Genomic DNA, 26,078 nt, shown 5'->3' with positions numbered 1-26,078 from the left:
TTATTGAGCAAACCCAACATCACAGATCCACTACAGCAGTACCAGGTGACAGTGTTATGCTAAAGGAAATGGAGAGGCCTGCCATCGAGTGAGCAAGCAGCAAGTACCCCCCTCCGCTGGACTAGAGACAAGAAACGTTCTGGATTTTTTTTGAGAGACAGAATCTCGATCTGCTACCTAGGCTGGAGTGTAGTGGCATGATGAGAGATCACCCACAGCCTCAGTGAGAGGATTACCTGGAATTCCTAGGCTTAGGCAATCGTCTCACCTCAGCCTCCCAAGTAGCTGGGACTATAGGCAGGCACTACCATGCCCAGTTACTTAAAATAATTTTTTCTGTAGAGACAAGCTTCCACTATGTTCCCAGACTGGTCTCAAACTCTTGGCTTTAAATGATCCTCCTGCCTTGGCCTCCCAAAGTGCTAGGATTATAGGTGTGAGCCACCATACCTGGCTAGAAAACCTTTTTTTTTTTTTAATGCATGATGCTTGAATGATGTCCAAACACGATAGTTGGGGCAGCAGAAATAATTTTGAGACTTTTCATCTACTCCTTTACTCCTGTTCCTAGGGCATTAGGGTTTGCAGAATCTATTTATTTTTTAATTTACTTATGTGTCCCTTACTCTGAGTAGTATTTAAGACACTGCATACCTGGGAAAAGAGATTTACCAGGCTAAATGGAAGCACTGTGATAATTGCAAATTACATTTCCAACATTTTAGAATGTGGGAGTCCATTTTGACACTGAGTCAAAGAACCAATAAAATGTGTGGTAAGCCAACTTTTAGCAATTAAGTCTTTATAGAGTGACAACAGGGATTAAATACAACCATGAGTAGAACGTATCCTCTCATTCCTGCTAAAGATTTTTTCACAAGTACTTTGTATATGAACCTCCTTTTTAACCTTTTACATTTGATCTTTTAAAAAACATCATGGGGGTATAATTTGCATTCTATAAAATTCACCTATTTTAGTATACAAGTCAGTGATCTTTTAGTAAATTTACAGGTTATGCAGCCATCACCTCAGTCTAGTTTTAGAACATTTCCCTCTCCCTACAAAGATCTTTCATGCCATTTGCAATCACTTCCTATTACCATTCCCAGCCTTAGACAACCAACTGGTCTACGCTTTGTCTTTATAAATTTGCTCTTTCTAGACATGTTATAGAAATGGAACCCTACCATGTGTGTCTTTTGTATCTGCCTTTTACATTGTATATTTTTGAGCTTCATCCATGCTACACCATGGATCAGCATTTCATTTATTTTTATTGCTGGAATCCATCATATGGAAATGCCAGTTTGTTGACCTAGTTGACAGACATTTCAGTTATTTTACTTTTTTCTACTATTATAAATACTATAAATGCTGCTATAAGCATTTATGTACAAGTGTTTATGTGGACATATGTTTTTATTTCTCTCATACAGTAGGAATGGCATTGCTGGGTCATATGGTAAATTAATATGTAACTTTTTAAGAAACTGCCAAACTGCATTTCACAATGACTATACGGCTTTACACTTTCACCAATAATGTTTGAGGATTGGACTTGCATTTTTAAACTTGATGGGCTTTTTTGGGTTTCAGAATGGGTGACACCCAAGGAATGAACTTTGGAGAAGCAAGCTAAGGGGCTTACCCACACGTAGGCATGTACGCCACACCACTTAGGGTTGACTTCTAGGCGTGTACAGGGCAATTTTTCTTTTGAGAGGTGAACACAGTTGTTGTTTAGAAGGTGATATTGAAAATAACACCAAAAGATAAGAAACATAGAACAAGGAGGGCATTTTTGAGATCATCTTTCAAATAACCTCAATACAAGAGAGAATCATATAGAGTTTCTTAGTCCTGGAATTATTTTTATATTCCAGAGGTAGCTTGTTTTGATTAAGCCATGCTTTTTAAATTGGATGGATTTAGGGCAAGAGGTAACCTTGGGACTTTTCTTTGGTATGCTTATTGGAGCATGTGAGTAGCAGATTTGACAGACCAGATAGTAATGTTACCAGAGCCACAGCCAATTTTTTTATCAGTGCCACTGGCTCTGGCTGATTCATGGACCAAGATCAGTCCTGGTTGGTGGCAGGTTTTATTCTCAAAGTAGAATGATATATTCAGTTCTCAAGAAAAATGTCATCCCCTGGATAAAGGCAAGTGGTGAATATAGGAGATGAAGGGTCTCAAGAAGATTTTGCTGCATGATTATTATGATACAGTATCTGACATTTATGGTTTACAATGAATGTGCTCATTTATTTTCTTTGAAAAAATGTGAGACATTAGAGTATTTTAAAAAAGAATCATTACCAGCGAAACTACTGTGATGTTGGTTTTTTTCCCCTGTGTTGTCATCTGGGCAACTTATTTTTTTTAAATTTGGAGTCTCACTCTGTCACCCAGGCTAGAGTGCAGCAGCACGCTCACAGCCACCCCAGCGTTGACTTGCTAGGCACCAGCAATCTTTCACCTCAGTCTTCCAAGTAGCCAGAACTACAAGTGTGTGCTACCACGTCTGACTAGTTTATTTGTTTATTTATTGTAGAGATGAGTTTTTGCCAAGTTGCCCAGGCTGGTATTGAACCCACAGGCTCAGGCAATCCACTCGCCTTGGCCTCCCAAAGTGCTGGGATTACAGGCTGAGCCATCGAACCCAGCCTGGGCAACCTCTTAAGAAACCTGCATCTTAATTAATTCATAAAAGAGATGTATGAAAGCACACAGCTTATAATTTATGCTTAATAAAATTTACTTGTTCATTCATTCAGTCATACATATCTAGTTTGCTGAATAAATAAGACTTATGAGATGTAATTATAAAGGAACTTTGTTTTGTGTCCCACTGTCGGAAAGTTATTTAGTGAGGATGGTAAGCCTTTGCCACTGGATGAAATCTATGACTTTTCTGATTTTTTTCAGATTAAAAAAAAGTTCTGTAGTCAATTTCAACTGCTGAATACTCCCATTTCAGAATTTAGGATACCCAATTTCAAATAACATTAAAATGTTGAATTTTGATTTAAAGTTAATGATCATTCCATTTTCTCTCCCTATTTCAGCCTGCTATCCTGCCTCCTCCATCTTCCTATCACAGCTTGTGGTCCTTCTGTGGTAAAAATGGGGGTAGTCGCCTTGGGAGGCTGAGGTAAGTGGATTGCCTGAGCCCGTGGGTTCGAGACCTGCCTGGGCAACTTGGCGAGACCTCATCTCTACAATAAATCAAAAAAAAAAAAAAAAAAATTACCTGGGCATGGTAGCGCGCGCCTGTAGTTCCAGCTACTTGGAAGGCTGAGGTGGAAGGATAGCCAGAGCCCAGCAGGTTGAGGCTGTGGTGGCCGGGAGCGGCCACTGCACTCCAGTCTGGGCGACAGAGTGAGACTCCAACTTAAAAAAAAAAAAAAAAAAAAAAAATGGGGGTAGTATAGGGGAAGATGAAAGGTGAGGGAGTAAGAAAGTTCTTAATTGATTGGTACTATAACAGCAATAGCAAGGTAGTGCTGTGTTCTGAATCTGACGGGTGTTTGTTTGAACTGTCTCTTGCTCTTGAGCTTTTCCTGGGAGTGTTATGGACTGAATTGTGTCTCCTCCCCAAATTCCTGTGTTGAAGTCCTAACCTCTAGTACCTCAGAATGTGACTGTATTTGGAGACAGGACCTTAAAAGAAGTAATTAAGGTAAAACAAAGTCATGTGGGTGAACCCTAATCCAATATGACTGGTCTCCTCATGAGAAAAAGAGATTAGGACATAGACACCAGAAGAGGATTACTTGAAATCACAGGGAGAAGATGGCCATCTACAGGCCAAGGAGAAAGACCTCAGAATGAAACCATCCCCATTGACACGTTGATCTTGGGCTTTATTTTCTGTTGTTTAAGCTACCCAACCTGTGGCACTTTGCTGTGGCAGCCCTAGCATGCTAAAAGAGGTGCCCTTTGAAGATTCTCTCCTATCCTCATTTCATTGCTGGGTCATCTCTGGGGACCCCCTCTCCTGCAAGTCTCTTAATGAAGGTGGTGTACTTGCCTGTGGTTTGTTGCTTCTCCATCAGGGAATTAACTTCTCTTTGTCCTTCTAATCTATGCTCTAACACAGACTCTAAGACTGTTTAACTTTCCTCTGTTTTGAGTTGTCCACATCTGGTCCATAGGAAACTAGGAAACACACATCTGTATGCAAATATACTCCAGCATCCAGGCTGATCACAACTTAGCAGTAACTCTTCCTCCGTTTCCATTTTTGAAGCAGGTGAATTTCTCTTGGACACTGAAGATTTTCCATGTGTGGATCAGAAACCTATCCAATCTCTTCAGTCCTGTCAGCCTCTCTTGTGAGCTAAGGTAGGTAGGGTAGGAATCATTGCATAGTTCTCTCCAAAGAAGTATCCTCTCCCAATCGCCACATACTCTGATCCTTTGAGACCTGAATGTGAATAAGGGATTCGAGAGCGCTGTTACTGGTTTTCAGTTAAATCCTTTGAAGATTTTCACTTTGGACTGGCCCCTTTCTTTGGATGAAATGACTGCTGTGTCTTTCTGCTTTCAACTTAACACTTAGTGCTCGTTCATTCGTTCACCATTCATTTAGGCAGCATGAACTTTTGCTGTATGTTGACTCTGAAAAGAACCTTGTTAAGGTCAGAGGCAAAACCTTGTCCTCATCTAAAATGAACTTTTTCCTGATTGAGGAGTTCCCTGACTAGAAAGGGTAGGATCTCCTGTGATAGAGCAGGCATGTTGATTTGTGGGAATTTGTTGGCTTGCCCTTCTGTCCTTTCCAGAATCAGACCAATAAAAATCTCTATCCTAAGAACTTGCCTTCAAAAATTGGATGATGCTTGTTCTTCCCTGAGCCTAACACTTCGTCATTGAAAATGATGGGCTTGGCTGGGCTTGGTGGCTCAACCTGTATTCCCAGCACTTTAGGAGGCCAAGGCAAGTGGATTGCCTGAGCCTGTGGATTTGAGACCAGCATGGGTAATTTGGCAAGATTTTGTCTGTACAATAAATAAAAAATTAGCTGGGTGTGGTAGCGCACCTGTAGTTCTGGCTACTTGGAAGGCTGAGGTGGAAGGATCACCAGAGCCAGCAGGTCAATACTGGGGTGGCTGTGAGCACGCCACTGCACTCCAGCCTGGGAGACAGAGGGAGACTCCAACTCAAAAAAAAAAAAAAGAAAAGAAAAAGAAAATGATGGGTTCCCTCAGGTAGGCTCAGCATGTGTTTGGGAGATGCTGCATGAGGAGATTAGGAATGAGAGGGAAAGGAGGGAACTCCATAGGCCAAATGAGTTGAATTTTAAAAAATCTTCTTAGTGCTTTCATCTTGTACATGGTGAAACCTTATTATTATGTTGCATTTACACAAATCCCAGTGAAGCTAACCAGTGTTAGAATGCTTACCCTTCTCAGTGCACTTGGGATCAAAGAGAGCCTTGCTAAGATCAGAGGTGAAGTCTGAAGTCTATCCTAGCACCTAACCCATATCTTTGTCCTACACCTTCATTCATGAAACATTTGTTGATTATATGCCAATGTCTAGGACCCAAATATAAGCAAAATGAAAAGCCTACCCTGAAAATCTTCAATTCCAAAGTAAGTGGGCAGTCTCAGATGTAAATTTTCAAATTTGCTGAAAACTGGTGGTAGGACTCTTGAACACTTCATTCATATCCAAGGTGTAAGTGGGCCAGGTGGGGGGAAGATCTTTTTTCTGAGAAAACTATGCATTTATTACTACCATACCTACTATCTTAGACCATTTTATGTTGCTATAACAGAATATATAACACTGACTGGGTAATTTATGAAGAAAAGAAGTTTATTCAGCCCATGGTTCTGGAGTCTGGGAAGTCCAAGGACATGGTGATGGCATCTGCCAGAAGATATCCCATGGCAGAAGGGGGGAAGGCCGAGCAAGTGTGTGTGAAAGAGATCACAAGAGCAAGCCAAACTTGCTTTTATAGCAACTCACTCTCATGAGAACGAACTCACTTTTGTGACAACGGCAATCCATTCTTGAGGATGGACTCTTCATGAAAGTCACCTCTTAAAGGCCCCATCTCTTAATATGGTTGCTTTGGCAATTAAATTTTCAATACATGAGCCTTCAGGGGACACATTCAAACCATAGAACCTACTGAGCTCATGAGAGAAGCTGACAGAATCACTTAGAGAGATTGGACACGTGTCTGACTCTTGCCTGGAAAAATCTAAGAAGGAATTGCCTCATTTTGTGAGAGAGATGGACAAAATGCTCCTCCTTAGCCTACCCGAATTCTGTGTTTCCTTTGAGGCCAGTTGGAGTTCTCCCCAGTTAGGAAGACTTACTTGGTTTTTCCCAGCCCTTCAAAATTTCTTCTCTTTGAATTGCTGCTGTATGTAACACCTAGTTATAAGATAATTTAAAAGAAAATACCCTTAGTCAAGTTTTGAGTCGTTCACAGGGCCTGCTCATAGTTCCCCAAACCTAATTGTTTGTATGTGTTCACAATTCTGTCTTACTAGAACAAAACAAATCTGCTGTGGGTAAAGTAAATTGGGCAAAAGGAAACTGGACCCATTGGACTTTGCTTTCCATTTTATATTCTTTATTCTAGAAGCAGTGATGTAGCTCATAGGCATTTCCCCATCTGAGAGGGAAAGATTGAAACATCTTCTACCCACCAGGAGGAGTTTGGATGGTGTGAGGTGCTGTGTTGTTAAGGATGTTTTTATTGGGAAGGTTGGTCTCCAGAGACCTTTCACAGAATGTATTTATTTTGTTGGATTGAGAGAATTGAATGTTTCTATAGTTTTTTGTTTAAAATTTCACGTTGTTGCAGAGAGATTATTGTCTGAGAAAACAATCAAGCACTTGAGGAAGAAGAGGTAGATACTGACAAGGAGGGAAGTACTGTATTTTAGTTTCTTATGTGTGTTCAGTGCTTCTTTCACCGTGGTATGGCTTTAAAGTCTGGTGTCCTTTTTACCTTGGAAGAAATAAATCCTAAAGCCTATCTGAGGGAGGTGCGTTTGTATTCTGGTGGGGATCAGGATTGTGTAGAAATACCCCCATATTCGGGCAACCCCCTCAGGTCCCTTCCCTGGGAGCTTTTCTGTCCTCTCAATAAATCCTGCTTTCAAAAACAAAAACAAAACAGAAATATACCCATATTCCATGATGGAAGCATTAACTAGAGGACATTGTTATTTACTCTGGCCCTCTGGTTCTGAGACTTTTCAGAGGAAATTGTTTCAAGCCACTCAATTTGTTTGTTTGTTTGATTGTTTTTGAGTGGGCTGGAGTGCAGTGGTAACTCAGCCCTGCTGACCTGCTCGTCTTAGACGATCCTTCCACTTCAGCCTTCCAAATAGCTGGAACTACAGGCATGTGCCACCACACCCAGCTTATTTGTTTATTTATTTATTGTGGAAACAAGGTCTAGGCTGGTCTCGAACCTGTAAGCTCAAGTAATCCTCTCGCTTCAGCCTCCCAAAGTACTGGGATTACAGGCATGAGCCACTGTGCCTGGCTCAAGCCACTCCCTTTGAATCCTGTGGTATGGATTTTGGATGCTAACATATTCTTGGGATTCAGGAAAAATGTTCTTGTGTTTTAGCTATCATCGGCCTTTGTGAGTGAATATTGTTTCTTAGTGGCCATGGGTGACCAGCTGATTGCTTTTGTAGAATCAGAGTATAGAGGGTTCCCCTCCGATCACCACTTCCTCACCACCAGTATTGTGACAGATTCAATGTAGTCAATGCTTGCAAGTATTGATCATATCAATACACCTGCTCAGTGTGTCTAGATTATTTTTAATGAAAGTGTAAATTAGAGGTGTTAGATCACTAATTGAGTTTAGAACAGTAGTTCCCCGATCTAGTTGAGTATCCAATCTGAGAAATGTTTACAAAGAGGAATTTCTGGGCCTCGACTCTGATTACAGAACACCTAGGTGGGGCTCTAGGCAGCCCCTTATGTGCTGGCATACACTGGCACCACTGCCTAACGGAATGGTTCTTGGGCCATTTGTGGGTGTTGGGGTTGGAAGTGGGTAGGCAGAGGAGTAGTTTGAAGACAGAAGAGAGGAATTACTTTCTTCTGACCACATCAGATCAATGGTGGGTTGTGGTAGAGAAATAACTAAACAAAGAAAACCTCCTGGGAGCAACCACATTTTAGCATTTTGAGGGCATTGCTTGCTAAACTTTGTTCTTTTGAATTTCTTTATTCATCAGTCTAGAGGTTTCTAACCTGGATTTTCTTAATTTTAAGGATTGGAGAGGGTGATGGAGATTATTAAGAAGCTATTAAAAAAATAACAGCTGTGTTGAGATATAACATCCCATACCATTCAATTTACCTCCTCAAAGTGTATAATTGAATGGTTTTTAGTATGTTCACAGGTTGTGCAACCATTATGACAAGAAATCTTAGAACATTTTTCTAAGAAAATGTTCAAATGTCCAAAGAAAAAGTCCATGCCTACTATAATTTATTTTTTAACATTAATTTTTACTTTTGTTTTTTTAATTTTTTTGTAGAGTTGAATCTCAAGATGTTGTCCAGGCTGCTCTTGAACTCCTGACCTCAAGTCATCCTCCCTCCTTGGACTCACAAAGTGCTGGGATGATGGGCATGAGCTGCCATACCCAGCTCTTGTTTTTTTTTTTTTTGTTGTTGTTGTTGTTGTTTTTAGTTAGGGATCTCACTCTGTTGCCTTAGGCTGGAATGTGGTGACACAATCATGGCTCACCATAGCCTTGCTCTCCTGGGCTCAGGAAATCCACCTACCTCAACCTCCTGAATAGCTGAGACTGCAGACACATGCCACTGCATCCAGCGAATGTTTTGAGTTTTTATAGAGATGAGGCCTTGCTAAGTTGCCCAGGCTGGTCTCGAGCTCCCGGGCTCAAGCAGTTATCTCACCTCGGCTTCCCAAAGTGCTGGGATTGCAGATTTGAGCCATTGTGCCCAACCTCTGATATTTTTTAATACTCAAAGAAATCTAACTTTTTGTTCTTGATAAAACTTTATAGGCTAATAGCAAGATTGTTTGACTCAGACTAGAATGGTATCAGATAAGAATGTTATCTCATATTAAGCTCTGCTTGAGAGTTACTATTTTTAAAATGGAAGATGAATCAGTAAACTCTGTATGTTGCAGCCAGTCTTTCAAATGAGATGGAAGCAAGGATGTACATTTCTGCACTGTCCAATCCTCACTGATCAATGTGATGTCCATCATGTGATGATTGGTGACCAATGATGCGTACCATGTTTCAGGGACTTGCTTTGAATTATGCGGGTAGTAAACTGATATTTTTGCTCAGTGGATAGGTGTGCTTTATTCTGCTTGTAATGGGAGAACTTAGTTCAGATAACTTTTCCTATAGAAAAGTTTTTTGTTCGTTTTTTTTGAATCAGAGACTTACTCTGTCACCCAGGTTGGAGTGCAGTGGTGTGCTCACAGCCACCACAGCCTTGCCCCGCTGGACTCAGGTGATCCTTCTGCTTCAGCCTTTAAAATAGCTGGAACTACAGGCATGTGCCACCACACCTGACTAATTTTTTTTTTTTTAATTCTAGAGACAAGTTTTCGCCATGTTGCTCAGGCTAGTCTTGAACCTGTGGGCTCAGGCAATCCTTGGTGCTGGGATTGCAGGCGTGAGCCACTGTGTCTGGCAGATGTGTGTTTTTTTTCATACATATCCATTCTAGGCTGCTGTGCACCAATTCAGCTTCAATACAATTCTTTTGAAATAAGCATCTTGATTTAATGGCTTTTCTAAGAACTGCCATTAGTGTAGCCTTACTAAACGAATACATGTCACTTTACTCAAGATGGGCTGTAGCCCAGCTTGGGTTTTGCAAGTTTGGGATTGGGAATTGGAACTGTAAGATCCCAACTAACCCAGGGAAGGCAAGTCCCTGACTTACTCATGGGTCATCTTTGAAAAGAGGAGATGCTGAGACAGAAGGCACCTGGCATTGTTCCAAACTTCCCACTAACCATGATGTCCAGGTGTTAGATCCTTTCACAAATACCAGAAAAGCAGTGATCTATTACTAATTTTACTTCCCAGTTATAGTTCATGTTTCTAGAGTTACTATTCTGTGGGTTTCCAGGACTTTTCTCCCTTTGACACCTATCTCCATCATCATGGAGTTAATGCCCGTGGACCACGCAGATAGCACACAACCAGAACCAGGGACTATAGGAAGACACTCACTCGGCAGTTCGTATCTTCACCTGGGAACTTCTGGATTAATCCTCTACAAATAAGAGTTTGCATACTTCTCATTGCATGCTTTAAAAAAAAGGAAGAAAACTAAAGACAAATACAATGCCCATGAAACCCCCATGACTACTTCAAACAAAAATCTTATCTGCTTTTGCCTAAGACCTTGTGTTCTATGAAAAAAGGAATGCTTTGAGTGACTCTGCCTTGGGGACTGCACAGTTTATGGGTTACCTAGCCTTGGCTTCTCTTTTCTCCCTTTAATGTTGCGTTGATTTGGTCTCACTTCTTGGTTATTAGCACTTCCACGAGAGGGTGGAAGGAATTAAATTCGAACGATGATTTCTACTTTCTAGTAAAGTTCGTATAGAAACCACAGACCAATGACAGTTTGGGAATGCTCATTATTTCTAATGAGCATTATTTCTATTTCCAATGCTCATTATTTCTACTTCGATTCATCAAAACGAAATGAAAAAATCAACCCAACTTTGGCTTATATACCAACTCTATTTATAATCCAACTTTGGCTTATAAACCAGCTCTTCTCTGACAAGTGTGTTCTCTGTTCTGTCTGTGTCAATTCTAGATTCTCAAACTTCAGTGTCCAAAAGATTCAACCAAGGTAGTCCCTGGGCCCTGCCCCCTGAGTTTCAGTTTCTATAGGATAGGGACTAGGACGAGGACAAATTGTCCCCAGGTCCTTCTGATTAACTAGGGGTTGACTTTGAGAAATACTGTCCTGGAATTTGCACTTGCTGTTCAGGGATGAACCCAGCCTTCTCTGTGATTAAATGCTTTGCAGTTAATGATATGTAATTACAGTATGTACAGTTTCCAAGGCAACATGCATTCTTTCACTCCTCCTGAGCCTGGGAAGATTGACAGGGACCATGGCAAGGCTGTGGTAATGGTGTGGCCTCCAGACTCATGCCATCAGAGTACTTTATGATAACTGGGTTTCATACCAGTCATCTGAGAGCCCTGCTTAATGGCAGCAGCAATAATGAAAGTAAACATATTAGAAGCCAGAGAGTTGGTGGATGACTTCTGGAGGCATGACAAAGCCACAAGGAGGGATGAGTACAGCATTCAGTTTCTTAATCTCTCCACTCCATCTCTTCAAATCGGTTTTGTCCAGAATGATAAAGATTTGGAGGAAAAGCCAGGCTCGATGGCTCAGCCTGTAATCCCAGCACTTTGGGAGGCTGAGGTGAGTGGATTGCCTGAGCCTGCGGGTTTGAGACCCACCTGGGCAACTTGGCGAGACCTCATCTCTACAATAAATCAAAAAATTAGCCGGGCGTGGTAGCATGCGCCTGTAGTTCCAGCTACTTGGAAGGCTGAGGTGGAAGGATCGCCGGAGCCCAGTAGGTCGAGGCTGTGGTGGCCAGGAGCGGCCACTGCACTCCAGTCTGGGTGACAGAGTGAGACTCCAACTCAAAAAACAAAAGATTTGGAGGAACATGGAGGAACCTTGAAAGTCTTCTGAAAACATGGTTCGCTGTGATGAACACTTGATTGCTATTCCTTCATTCTCAAATGGGCTGATACTATTAAAGTTCACCTGTTCTTACTTTCTGCCAGGAGTGACTTGAAAGTTACATTTACTGAGCATTTACTATGTGACAGAAAGTTTCACACAGATGCACTTGAATTTTTATCTACATGCAAAGGTTACATACTTTGTACATTTCCAGGTGTAATGAAAAAGATAAATACCATATTTTAGTACAGAATTCAGCTTTTTGGTTTTAGTTATAGAACTTTTTTTAGGGTAGTGGAAAAAGCATTCAGCTATCAGTCAGACTTTGGGGTCTGGTTCTGAATCCCATCATAAGCAGGCATTGTGACTATAGGCACAATTCTTAACTTCTTTGAGGTTCTGTTTCTACTTCTGGAAAATGAAGAACTTTTTGCTAGATCAGTAATCTTGACTTTTGAAGGGTGGCAACCATCTTACAGAATCCAGTGAAAACTTTAAGTATACAGGTACAAAAGTACATACATGTTCAAAAGTACATATATACTTAAAAAAATTACATTCAATCTCCAAGAGACCACAGATCCCTCAGTGGTTGCTTGCATAAGACTCTTAGCTCCAACTCAAAACTGCTGGGTCCCACAAGGACCTGGAGAGTTGCATTGTTTAGAGAAGCTTCCTGAGGAATGAGCTGTTTGATGAGGGAGGTTTTGTTGCTTCTGGCATTTTTCACTAACTGCATTTTTTGGTAGGGTAGAGGGAGGGGAAACAAACATTGAGAAAAATAAGTAGGGAATGAATGGCATCTGGAACACGAACTGTTTTCCTTATTATTTTTCACTATTTTGGCCATCCACAAAAAGGTGATGGAGCGATTGCAACATGCATGATGTGTAGAGTAATTACTTTAGCTACAACAGTCCCCAACCTTTTTGGCATCAGGGACTGGTTTCATGGAAGACAGTTTTTCCATGGACCGGGGCAGGGGGATGTGCAGTTAAGCCTCACTGCTAATGTTCATCAGTATTTGCAGCCAGTGCTAGCAGCTCCACCTCAGATCATCAGGCATTTGACTCTCATAAGGAGCATGCAACCTAGATCCCTTGCTTGTGCAGTTCACAATAGAGTTCACGCTCCTATGAGAATCTAATGCCGCTGCTGATTTGACAGAAGACTGAGCTCAAGTAGTAATGTAAGCAATGGAGAGTGGCTGTAAATACAGATTAAGCTTTGCTTGCCCACCTGCTGCTCACTTCCAGCTGTATGGCCCAGCTCCTAACAGGCCTTGTACTGGTCTGTGGCCTGGGGGTTTGTGACCCCTACTTTAGCCTAAAGATACAGTAGTCACTTAAACTTGTTCTACTTTTAATGTTTGGGAACTGGCTTATATGTGAAATCTTAAACAAGTTCAACTCACAGAAGCAGAGAGTTTAGAATGGTAGTTACCAGAAGCTGGGAGTGGGGGAGGAATTGGATAGATGTTGGTCATAAGATATAGCATTTCAGTTAGACAGGAGGAGTTGATAAAGAGATCTGTTGTACAATATGGTTATTATAGTTATGCACAGTGTATTGTATACTTGAGCATTGCTGAGAGTAGATTTTGTGTTCTTGTCACAGTAGAATAATAAATATGTGAGGTCCTCCATATGTTAATTAGCTTGATTTAGCCATTGCACAGCATGTACGTATTTCAAACATCACGTTGTACATTGCAAGTATATACAATGTTTATGTGTCAATTAAAATGGAAAAAGGAAGAAAATGTAAGTGTTGATTAACTTGAAAATGTCAGAACCAAAGCATACCATACAAAGAAGCCAAAAGGCAATGTGATGGGGAGGTATCATCTTCTTGCAGATGACAACTGAGTGAGAAATCAAAAACTTTAATAAAATGTACTATATTTACCCTCTTCTGTGTTAGAAATTTAATAACAACTAACTTTTCCAAATGTTTCCTGGAAAGACTATATGCATATATTGTTTTTGTGTAAAGGATATAGATTTTCAAAATTAAACAACCATTACATACCCATTATTTTACTGAAAAAAAAAAAAAAAGAAAATGTCAGAAACTTCTAGGGAATATATCATGAATAGAAATAGCATATAATCTTTACCGTTTTTCAGTTGCTAACTCTGACCACCTTCCTAACCCAGTCCTGTCTCTTTCCCGTGGCCCAAAGTTGTAAAGCAATCAGAAGAGAATATCTGTAGTGTTTATTTGGAAACCTACATGCTTTTCTTCTGTCTTTCACTACTCAGGTGTTGAAAATTGTCCTCTAGAGCTTTGGAAGGCTGAATGGACTAAACATGAAGAGCTTGAAAGCGAAGTTTAGGAAGAGTGATGTAAGTATGCTATGACTCATAGTCTGGCTGTTCCCCTCTGTTCTGCAGAGCTGCAGAGACACTCCCCCTCCTACCTTGATAAGGCACTGCTGGGTTAATAAACTACAGATACTGGACGCACTCTTGGCCTCAGCTCAGGATGGCCTCTATGAATGGCAAGCTCCTCCTTGCTGTTTGTGTGTATAGCTTTCAAAAGTAACATATAAACATTTTTGAGAGTCTGTGCCTTGCAGAGAAAGAAACAGTCAAATTAAGCATTTTAAAGAATCAGTAAAAACCTCGGCATCTCTAAAGTTGCCAAAATCCTGATTCAGAATGTCGTTTTTAGAATAAGCTGGTCTCATGAGTGTGGTTAAGGAATGACGTGTTAGCACGGTTCATCTTTGGCTTTAGGAAGCTTGTTCAACTCTCCAGGCTTTTGTGGCAAAACAACAATGTCTATTGCTGCTTGTACCTTTAATCCCTCTGAATTCCTGGAGATCTTACTCATTTGTTGTCCATCATAAAAGACTTTGGATTGGAGGGACCAGTTATGATGTCAGAATTATGAAACAAAGTCTCTCAGGGTGGAAAATGGAGAAGAATAACATAGCAGAGGGACTATACACAATAACATTGTAACAAAAGGTCACCTCATAAACCTTACTGGGATCCCAGTCTTGCTGGGAGCAATTCATGGAAAGGTATTAGATGAAAGCCACGATATGTCACCCTCAAAATGGGCTGCTCAGATATCATTTCACATGAAGTAATTAAAGGTGAACCTGGATTTTATTGCTTGTCATGAATTATATTTTGAAAGCAGGGCACAGCTGCATTTTTGCAAGGAGGCTGTGTCTTTTATGGGTAGCATATCATACACACACCTACTTTTGGCTGAAGCTTGTCTCCTGAGGCTGCATCTTGACATGTAACTCACTGCCCTGATAAAGCCCAGGCCAAAAGAGATGGTTATGGGATGATTATAAAATATTGGCCCACTTAGAGAGCTGGAGAGGGTTCTTAGGAAAAGATCAGTCTCCCTTTCTCATTCTTTAAGTACATTAACTAAAACTCAGTGTGAAGTGACTTGGTCAAAGTCATACCATTGACCAGGTTGAGAGCCCTGGTCAACTGACTTCTAAGAAACCTCCTTCAGCCTCCTCATCTGCTGACCATATGATATCACAGCCTACATATCTCTGTTGGCTTTCAGTTAAGGAGGAAAAGGCAATTAATGGAAAATGTTGCCCAGTTCAATGGAAATGGGTTTGTAGATTGTGTGATCAGGTTGATAAATGTCTTTTTCTCATTCCAAGGGAATTTGGATAACTCTCATTTACATAAGTCAAAATTATTTTTTGAAATGTCATCAGTCTAGAGTTCCATATATATGAACTAGAGGTACAGAGGAACATTAACTTTTGGTTTAAAAATTAAAAACTGGTGGCAGGAGGGAGGGTGTTGCTGGAATCTAGTTTTTTAAAGAAACTGAAATGTTTCCATGATTTAAAAAAAAAAAACACAGTAATAACACTAGTAAAAGCTTCTGGGACTTGGCAGCAGAAAAGGCCGTTATTTTGGCAGTTCATGCTGAAAGAAGAAATATTCGAGAAGCAGACCCGGGGGAGGAGAGCCGTGGAAATCCATATAATGGAGCCAGACAATTTCAAATGGCTCCCACATTCATCCCAAATGGTTTCCCCACGCCATATCACTGTATGGCTAAGTGGAGGAAATAAAAACAAAAAAAAGAAAACCATTTAAAGCCCCAGTTTGTTATTTAACCATATGGTAATAATGCTAATAATAACTAACCATCATGAACGATTTACTGTATGTCAGGAGCTGTGCCAGGCTCTTCATGTGAAATTCATTTAATCTTGCCATAAACCTTGTTGGCAGGTATTAATATGAAGCTCATTTTACAGATGAAGAAACTGAGGCCCGTGGACATGTTGTAAAATTAGTTTGGGTTCTTAGAGCTCTAAGCTGTAAAACCAGTTTTTGTGCCAAGGTAGTCTGATTTGAGAGCCCATGTTTCCCAAAAGAGAAACTATTGATGGAGATTCTGTTTTATGAAACTGGGCAATCTAGGGAGCAGGTTGGAAAAGCGACTCTGAACTTCACAAGTCTTTTTTCGGTTTCTTACCTGAAAAGTAAAGAAAATAATCATATTAGCTTCACAAATTTGGTGTGAAGGTTAAATGCGCTAATAGATCTCAAATATGCATCTTAGGGCCTGGTGTTCAGGAGATGCCTGGTAAAAATTGTTTCCTTTCTCCTAGTTAGAAACTCATGTACAAGATAGGATTAGAAACATTATATGGTCTGCAGGAGAGAATCATCTGGTAACACTACTGCTAAGGAGGGAAACCAAGAATTGGGAGAGAGTGGGGGAGGGAAGCTTGCTTTTCAGTGTATGCCTTGTGGTTTGAACTTTAGGTATATGTACATGCATAGATATGTATTACTTGTTACAAGAAAAACAAGTTTACAAATGTTTATGTTCAGTTAAGTGACCCAAACTAGAATCTTTTTTTTTAACCTGAGGCGAGTAGTCTTACTCAAAGTACTGTATATATACCATCAGCCATCAAATTTTCCTACTTGTCGATGTGTGAGGGAGAAGGGGGAAGAAAGGGCTCTTTGTCTTTCTAGGGAGTAGGAAGAAGAGGATAGCAGATCAGGTTCTTGAGCTTGCATAAAGAGAAGACAGGTGACCTACTGGTGTGATCACATTTCAGCCAGCCTCTGTCTGGGAGGTCTGCAGCCAGATCAGTGTGTGGCCATTGCCAGCCAAACCAAGGAATAAACAAAGGACAAAAGTGACTCAAAGGGGCCTCCCTGGGGACCATCATGTGGGTAGAAAGTTAATGGGAGTGTCCTTTTTGGAAAACTTGACTTAGAAGATTGGCCCCATGTCAAGTGCAGGTGTATCTAAGTGTAGTGGGGGAGTAAGCTTGATTCTGTGGGCTGCAGTTAGACAATGTCATTGTCATAGAAAGAAAGTATGTAGGTTTCCACGGTCCATTGCTTAGATCCTTAAATATATTTGGGACCCTGCAGGTAACCTATAGAGGTTAAAGGGAAGTATGAAACTTCTGTAGTGATGACCTTTTTCATTTTACATTTCTAACTTTGTTTTGAGAGTCCTTAAACTTGGGTTAGATACGGGAAGGGATACAACAGAAATGTAAAATATGGTTCTTGTCTTTAGGAAGTTGATAAACCTAGGTGGGAAGAGATTAAAACATGTAAGAAATAACTAAGAAAAAATGCAAATGGTATAGAAATTAGATACTAAAGGTGTCTTTAAGATGATATCACTAAGATGATGGATTAAGTTGTGGAGCCTGGTGAAAAATGCTATACATTTTCAGAGGGATGAATCACTGGAAATGGGAGAATTTGGAGAGTTTTAAGGAGGTGGGGCTTCATACATGCCTTCAGGCTAGGTAGGATTCTGAAGTATGGTTGGGGGTAAGGGAAAGATCAATGCCAGGAAGTCAGCCTGCAACACAGTAGGCAGACTTAGTGTCCAAAATGACCCTTCACATGCAAAATTAGTAATACTTCAGGAGCCCTGGAGAGTGCCTGTGGCTTTGAGTATTTCACTAAGAACACTATAAAGTTTTCATTCTCATTTTAAAAATGGGTAGACTGACTTTTATGCTTATAAAACAAGCACAGAGTTCTAAATCATCATTATTTATATCTTTTATGATTATAGTTTGAAAGTGGCCTCTTTACCTCTTTAAATATTTGCAGCAACTAGTATGTAGTTCCACATGGAAAAATGAGCTGTCATCATGAGAAATGAGGCCAAAAAGGTTGGGATTTCCCTTTGCTAATAAAATGCTCAGGCTTCTGGAATTTCTTTGTAGATGCCAATTTTTAGTGCCTTGAGTGAAATGGGTGGAGGTTGAAGGATGGGAAATGGAGTTGAAAGATCTTTGTAACAAAGCTTGAAAAATGCCACTCAAACATGATCGAGGGCTTCCCAGTTTACTTTTGTGGGTGTGTGTTTAATTATATGAAAAATTTGCTCCCAATTAAGTTTTTCATTGTAATAGGGAAGCAGAGGACATTCCACTAAAAAAAAAAAAAAAATCAAAACAGTCTAAAATGAGTAGCTCTGTGAAAGATTAAATTGGTGGTATACCTTTACAGAGCAGCCACTATCTACTGTAGCTTCCAGCCAAGGAAATGCACACACCCTGTGAATCTTGAGGCACCAGACACATCCTGCTCAGACAGGGTTTTGAATTTGTTGCCTGTTGAGATAATAGTTCTCATGAAGGTCAACAACTGGCATCTCTGCCAAGGCATTTTTTCAAGGAGTTTTCAGTCATTTATAATGAGTTTTTACAGATGCCTAGGCCTCCTTCTCCCACTAGGTGCATGGGTACACTCACACACACACATACACACACAATGGGAATAAGTTAAGTCCAAGTTTCTCTGTAGACAGTAACCTTGGCCAAATTCAGTATAAGGTTTTTTTAAATAGACATGAGTATAAACTATATCATTGATGACCCCACTGGGTGGAAGTAGGAGACTCACATCTAGAGAGAATCTAGAGAGAGATTTAGTCAGGTTTGTGTCATGCTACTTATTTTCTAGGTCTTTTCAGTCCTTTTAAAATGAGGAGTCTGCTTGCTGCCTGATTTTACTTGTGTTAGTTAGCTAATGCTGCCCTGACAAAGTACCACAAAACGCTGGTGACCTAAACAACAGAAACATTGTCTCTGTGTTCTGAAGGCTGGAAGTCCAAGATAGAGGTATTGACAGGGTTGGTTTTGTGTGAGGGCTATGAGGGAGAATCTGTTCCATGCCCTAACATAGATTCTGGTTGTTTGCTGGCAATCTTTGGCTTGTGGAAGCATCACCCCGATCTCTACCTTCGTCTTCCCAGGCCTTTCTCCCTGTATGTGTTTATGTCTATGTCCAAATGTTTCCTTTTTATAAGGATACTACAAGTGTTTGGTTAGGGCTCACTATAATTATCTTATTTCAATTTTATTACCTCTATGAAGACCCTATCTGTAAACAAGGTCACATTCTGAGGTCAGGGACATTAGGACTTCAACATGTGGATTTTGGGAATGGGGACACACCTCCATGTATTTTCATCCTAGGGCAGTTTCTCCAAAGCTCTGGCATCCCTCTACCAAGCAGGCACGCTTATGGACCTTAGCTTCACCATTCTTTTATCTTTGGGACGACTTTCAGTGTCTAAGAGAGTGGGACTGGAGTATCACACTCCCTCAGTGGCTGCCACTGCCTTGTTACCCATACTGTTAATATCAAGAATGGACACACATTGATGACTTATCTTCTACAACAGTAATAAGGAGAAGAGTTCTCATTTATTAAATTCTCACTAGGTGCCAGCCACTGTGTCAAGTCCCTTTGCATGCTTCTTGTCATTTAATGCTTACAAAATTCTATCCAGTAAAGACTATTGTAACCATAACATTTTACAGAGGAAGAATTGAATCAGAGACAGGTGGGTACCTTGGCCAAGGTCACACATTTGATAAATGGCAGAGAGATGGAAACCTTCGTTTTTCTTGACAGGAGAGCTTGCATTGTAAACTGCATACTCAGTGTAAAGTGCTGACATGGGACATCTTAAAGTGTGAAGCTTCAAACTGCACAAAATGAATTCTGCCTGTTGGTTTAAGCTTAAATAAGACCCATTTAATGATTTTACAATATCAGAAGCCTATCCAACGTCAGTATCATTCCCCCAAGATGGGAGGATCTGGGAAAATCTTGGGTTCTTTGTTTCCTGAGAAGCAAATGCATTTCAGACTTAAGTTCTGAAGGAACAGAGAACAGATGCTACTTCTGCTCTTCCAGTGGAGCCTGTCAAACATCTCTGTCTTAATGGAACTGCATTGCTGGATAAATGGGTCACAGCTTTATTTTATTTATCCCAGACTATAAAACTTGGGGAAATCTTAGACTCTACACAAGCTGTGAGTCATTTAGACCATGATCTCTTATCTCTTTATTCTGAATTAATTAATTGCCTGAATTAATTAATTTTGAGCTAGGTCAGCTATTGTTGACCTGCCTGTGTTTTGTTCGACAAATTCTTTGTGAAACTTCTCCCTGGGAGTGAAACAAATTGCTTTTGAACCATCCAGTCAAGATTTTCAGCTGAGTTCTTACCCAGAGATTTTTGCTGTATGGATCTGGTTATTTTCATTGCTATGGCACTGGGAGCCAGCATTAGTAAAGGCCCAGTATATCTATAAAGATGATGTTAGTGACTAGACTTGGCTTTTCTTTTGCTTGAGTTGCTCCCTCCTTTTAAAAAAAGGAAAACTGATGTGTTCTGGTCAACTTGATTATTCAGTTATTAGAGTCGTTTTATTGCATTAATGAAAATGCTTTTTCTTTTGGAGAAGCACTGACTGAAAGGATTTCATTTTTACTTTCTTAGGAGGCCAAATGAGCTGATGGTCTCTAGGTCCCTCCTGACCATTGTGCTGGTTGGCTGGGAAGTGTAGAGATTTATGATATGAGAATAGAACAAGAAAAAATCTAGGGAACTACATGTTCTCCCTGGATATGTTTATTCTGAGATGTATTTTCCAATGCTGAGAATGTTTCTGTGGCAGTTTTTCAGACTTGGGCTATGTTTTTGGAGGGGTTTTTGATGAGAGTCAGTGTGAACTCCATTCTTTGGTGGGTTGTTTCATAATTAAGAAGCTGCAGGGTCCTTCTGTAGGTCCCAGTGAGCGTATTAATTAGGTACAGGATAAGCTGATATAACAAAATACCCTGAAATACAGTGCCTCAAACAAGGTAGAAGTTGTTTTCTTCTGATGTAAAAGCTTCAAGTAGTCTAAGGACCAGCAGGTCAGCTCTGTTCCATAGATTAATCCAGAGATTCAATTCGTCCCTTCTGTTTTTCTGCTACCCACTAGAACTGAACTATGCAGTGTGACAGCCACTGGCTACATGTGCTCTTGAGCATTTGAAATGTGGCTAGTCCAAATTAAGATGTGCTATAAGACTAGCATGTTTATCGCAGCATAATTTGCAGTTGCAAAGATTGGAATCAACCTAAATGTCCATCAACTGATCAGTGGACAATGAAAATGTATGGTATACGTATACCATGGAATGCTATTCAGTCATAAAAAAGAACAAAACAATGTTTTCTGCAGCAACTTGGATAGAATTTGGGACCGTTAATCCTGAGTGAAGTAGCATAGTACCAAATACCACATGTTCTCATGGGAGCTAAGCCAAGGGTTTGCAGAGGCATATAGAATGGTATAATGTACATTGGAGACTCAGAAGGGTAAGGGTGGGAAGTGAGGGAGGGATAAAAAATCACCTATTCGGTATAATGTGCACTAATGTGGATGATGGGTACATTTAAAGACCAGACTTCCTCATTACTATACAATGCATTCATCCAACCAAAAACCATTTGTACTCCTAAAGCTATTGAAATTAAAAAAAAAAAAAACAACGAATTGAGATGTGCTATAAGTATAAAATACACACCAAATTTCAAATACTTTGTACCCAAAAAAGCATGTACAATCTTATTAATGATGTTTTATAATTACATATTGAAATGCTAATATTCTGGACATATTGAATAAAATAAGTACAGTAAAATCCATTTTACCTGTTTCTATTTACTTTTTTAATGTGACTATGGAGACCATGAGCAGTGGCTCACACCTATAATCCCAGCACTTTGGGAGGCCAAGGTGGGAGGATTGCTTAAGCCCACAAGTTCGAGGTCAGCCTAGGCAACATAGTGAGACCTCGTGTCTACAAAAAATAAAAAAAAATAGCTGGTCATGGTGGTGTGCACCTGTAGTCCCAGCTACTTGGGAGGCCGAGGTGGGAGGATTGCTTGAGCCCAGGAGGTCAAGGCTACCATGAGCCATGATTGTGGTCACTGCACTGCAGTCTGGGCAACAGAGTGAACCCTCGACTCAAAAAAACCCCCAAACTATTAACTTAAAAAAGTCATGTGGCTACAGGAAACTCTAAAACAGCACACATCTAGTGTTATAATTCTGTTGGACAGTGCTGCTCTAGGGTGTTGTTCACATTGCATGCTCTTTGTTCATGTCTTAAGAAATCAGAAACAGGGAGACTGAAGCACAAGCATTCTCCTCTTTTTTTTTCTTGAGTTGGAGTCTCACTCTGGCGCCCAGGCTGGAGTGCAGTGGCATGCTTCCAGCCACCCCAGCATCGACCTGCAGGGCTCCTGCGATCCTTCCGCCTCAGCCTTCCAAGTAGCCGGAACTACAGGTGCATGCTACCACTTCTGGCTGATTTTTTGACATATTGTAGAGGTAATGTCTCACTAAGTTGCCCAGGTCTCGAACCTCTGGGCTCAGGCAATCCACTCGCCTAAGCCTCCCAAAGTGCTGGGATTACAGGCTTGAGCCACCGTGCCTGATCAGCATTTTCCTTTTTAAAAGATATGACACTGAGGGTGCACACATCATTACCCTCATAGGGAACTGACTTGAGCTTAGTCATGTGCACATACCCTGTTCTACCCGCAGTGGAGGCTGGAAAACATGTTCAGTTGCTGGCATACTTGAAACCAGTTAAACCTCAAGGGACAGGGAAGAATGGATACTGGCAACAATAACTCAGCTACAGGTAATTTCCACAGAGTGTCTCATCTGAGAGACTTGGATGATAAAGATGTGCCAAAGTGTTCTGAAACTTCAGTGGTGTTCTACAGTTTTTATAAGTTTTACCACAGAAGTGACTAACAATTGCTGTTTGTCTGAGACCCTTGTTCTATTGGTGGGAGCCTATCACGATATGCTGTTTTATTAAGTTAACTGCCTTTTCCATGTTAGGAAGGGAAACTGCTCTTGAGTGTTACCAGCTGGTGACATGAGGTAATCAGTAAGGCTTTTCCTTTTAAGTCCAGTAATATATCGGTGGCCTGATCTGATAAGATGTGGAATTAACAAGGGTTTAAATACACCACTGCACACTCATAATTTTGGGGTTGCCTACGGCGATAGGGACAATCATGATCTGATCTCACACCTTTATTGAGAAGCTTGGGAATGAAGTCAATCTATAAGTATTCGTTATAAGCTTAGCTTTAGGTTATATAGTCAACGTGTAATTTATAAAATTGTGAAATCTGAGAATCCTTGGTTACATTGACTAATTTCATTTGAACATATGTGACCGTTTGACTCTCAAATTGTGGCACCTAGAATTCTGAGCAGAACTTTAGATTTGTTCCTAAAGAACATTAAAAATAGTAGAATATCTATGTCTTAGACACGTACCTTAGTATAACCTAGGATCATATTAGCTTTTTTGGAAGCTACATTCCCCTTTGGGTTCATATTGGGTTTATTGCTGATTCTTTTCTCCCAGTGTGGCTTGTAAAGTGTTGTTTCTCTTCATATGCTTGTGCTGTGGAATATTTTAACCCAAATGTGGGATACTATATTGATTCTGATTAAATTTTACTTAGCTAAATTTGTTAACCTCTATTTTGTTGGATAAAGCTACTTCCTTAGTGTTTGCATCATTTTAAATTCTGATTTTTATCATAATTATATTGAGTCATCTGCAGACTTGGTAGAATGCTTATTTAATCTTAGTCTAAGTCATTGATAAAAGTACTGAGCTCGGTGGCTCAGCCAGTAATCCCGCGCCTTTGGGAGGCTGAGGTGAGGGGATGGCCTGAGCCCGCGGGTTCGAGACCCACCTGGGCAGCAAGACCTCATCTCTACAATAAATCAAAAAATCAGCCGGGCGTGGTAGCGCATGCCTGTAATTCCGACTACTCGGAAGGCTGAGGCGGAAGGATCGCCGGAGCCCAGCAGGTCGAGGCTGCGGTGGCTGGGAGTGGCCACTGCACTCCAGTCTGGGCGACAGAGTGAGACTCCAACTCAAAAAAAAAAAAAAAAAAAAAAGTACTGAGCAGCAGATTTTACCCAGATATATAGAGATGTAAATATATAGATACACATAAAAATAACTTGACAGTCTCCAAATGGACAATGCTTTAATCCATGTTCTTTGGGGTCTGGTTGTCCAGCTTATCACTAACTTCCTCCTTGTTTCTCTCAGCCTTGTTTTCTATCTTGTCCCAGTTTTAGCCCTTAATATCTATGTGATATTGAGTAAAATACACAATTTACACCAGCACCTCCCTTAAAGCATCATCATAAGGATTAGGAGAAAATCTGGCACAAGGTAACATTGCGGTAGTTGGTATCTACTGATATCTGTTACCCTTAATGCCTGGCACAGTGCCTGGCATTTGTAGGTCCCCTGTAGTGGGTGATGAATGAAAGATCTCAAAAAGTTTACTGTCCAGTTAAGATAATATGACTGACAAGCTTAAAACAACTACAGCAGTGCCAGGTTTGTGTGCCACTCAAAATGAACCTGGTGTGTGGCCAGTTAACTTAATAGGAGTTTAGGGGAGGCTTTACAGAAGAGGGGCTGACTATCTTGATTGGGCAGATTAGGATTAATAGAAGAAACTGGCAATAATGAGGAGTACCTCAGGAGTAGAGGTGAGGTGGAGAGACTCCAGAGAAGAGAAAAATGTACATAGACAAGGAAGAGAAAATAAAAAGTTCAGGCTACGTGCACTGGCTCAAGCCTGTAATCCCAGCACTTTGGGAGGCCGAGGTGAGAGGATTGCCTAAACTCAGGGGTTGAAGAACAGCCTGTGCAGCTTGGTGAGACCTCATCTCTCCAATAAATCAAAAAATAAGCCGGGCATGGTAGTGCACACCTATAGTTCTAGCAAGTTGGAAGACTGAAGTGAAAGGATTGTCTGAGCCCAGCAGACTGAGATAGTGGTGGCCGTGAGCGTGCCACTGCACTCCAGCCTGGATGACAGAGTGATCCTTTGACTCAAAAAAAAAAGAAAAAAGTTCAACAGGTGGAATGGACTTTTTCTGTACAGCACTAAAAAGCCTGTGGGCTATTTGAACCTAATGGGTTAAATGGTGGGGTGAGTAACCTGAAGAATGAGGTTTCAAGATCAAATTTTGGCAGCAGGATGATTCAGGGTTTTGAGAAACTAACCAGAAGAAGGGGCCAGGTGAGGACCAAGGCTAGGGTGGTGGCTGCTGCAGGGAGGGAAAGGATGAGACCTGAGTGGGTGTGGGGACCAAGAGCAGGCAGGGAGGAAGCTGAGATTCCTGTTGATACACAGGGGAAGGTCTCTCAGTTGTACAGCCACACCCTGCTGTGGCCCTGGGTAAGTGCCCCTCATCGCCTGAGAAATCTGGCGTGGGCTTGTTTTTGCGCTTGCATTTCATTAAGCAACTTAGTGGAAAGAGACATGAGGAAACTTAAAAGTGAGAATCATTTGATCCAAAGAAGGAAATAACTACCACTAAGGTGCATTTATCTCGCGGGCATTATTCTAAGCAACTTAACAAGCTGAAATTTATTTAAGTTTAGCAGATGTGCATTGAATGGCTACCACGTATCCATCCATTCTCCCCTTCCCCTTCTTAATAATATCTCTCTACCCGTGAGAAGCCCTCCTTTCTCCCATTCTCCAACAAGCTGTAATTTATTTATGCCTCTCCGTTAGAGAAGTAGTATTCTTATCCCCATTTTACAGTTGAGAAAATTGCAGCATCATAACTTGCTGTGTTCATTTGCTGGCACTGCTGTAACAGAGCACCACAGACGGAGTAGCTGGAAACTGAGGTGTCAGAAGAGTTAGCTCCTTGAGGACTTGGGGGTTGGAGGAAGAATCTATGTCATGCTTCTCCTGCAGCTTCTGGTGGCTTACTGGCAGTCTTGGGTGTTCCTTGGCTTCTAGGAGCATTGCCCCGATCTCTGCCTTCATTGTCACTTAACATTTTCCCTGTATGCATTTGTTTCCAAATTTCTGCTTGTATAAGGACCCCAGCTGCATCAGATTCGGGGTCCCACCTTATTCTTAACTAATTCCATCTGCAGTGATCCTGTTTCTAAACAACATCACAGTCTAAGGTACTGGAGGTTAGGAGCTCAACATAC

At 40.9% G+C, this 26,078-nt stretch overlaps 1 protein-coding gene across 2 annotated transcripts in view; it reads left to right on the top strand.

Annotated features, from left to right (window-relative positions):
• The window catches only part of RAI14 (retinoic acid induced 14), a 154,379-nt gene that overhangs the window by 13,490 nt on the left and 114,811 nt on the right, over nucleotides 1-26,078 (top strand). Inside the window, exons 2-4 of one of the 2 annotated variants that reach the window (XM_008060261.2) lie at nucleotides 2,504-2,511; nucleotides 9,799-9,822; nucleotides 13,986-14,069. In XM_008060261.2, the coding sequence (XP_008058452.1) occupies nucleotides 14,034-14,069 (36 nt within the window). In that variant the 5' untranslated portion in view covers nucleotides 2,504-2,511; nucleotides 9,799-9,822; nucleotides 13,986-14,033. Of the gene's footprint in view, nucleotides 1-2,503; nucleotides 2,512-9,798; nucleotides 9,823-13,977; nucleotides 14,070-26,078 lie in introns of those variants that run through there. The other variant, XM_021713481.1, reaches the window with a different exon arrangement.

This window comes from Carlito syrichta, unplaced genomic scaffold (assembly GCF_000164805.1).
Source record: "Carlito syrichta isolate Samal-C Ts95f unplaced genomic scaffold, Tarsius_syrichta-2.0.1 Scaffold304573, whole genome shotgun sequence".
In the NCBI taxonomy this organism is placed as follows: domain Eukaryota; kingdom Metazoa; phylum Chordata; class Mammalia; order Primates; family Tarsiidae; genus Carlito; species Carlito syrichta.
This window is presented reverse-complemented; position numbering and strand designations above follow the sequence as displayed.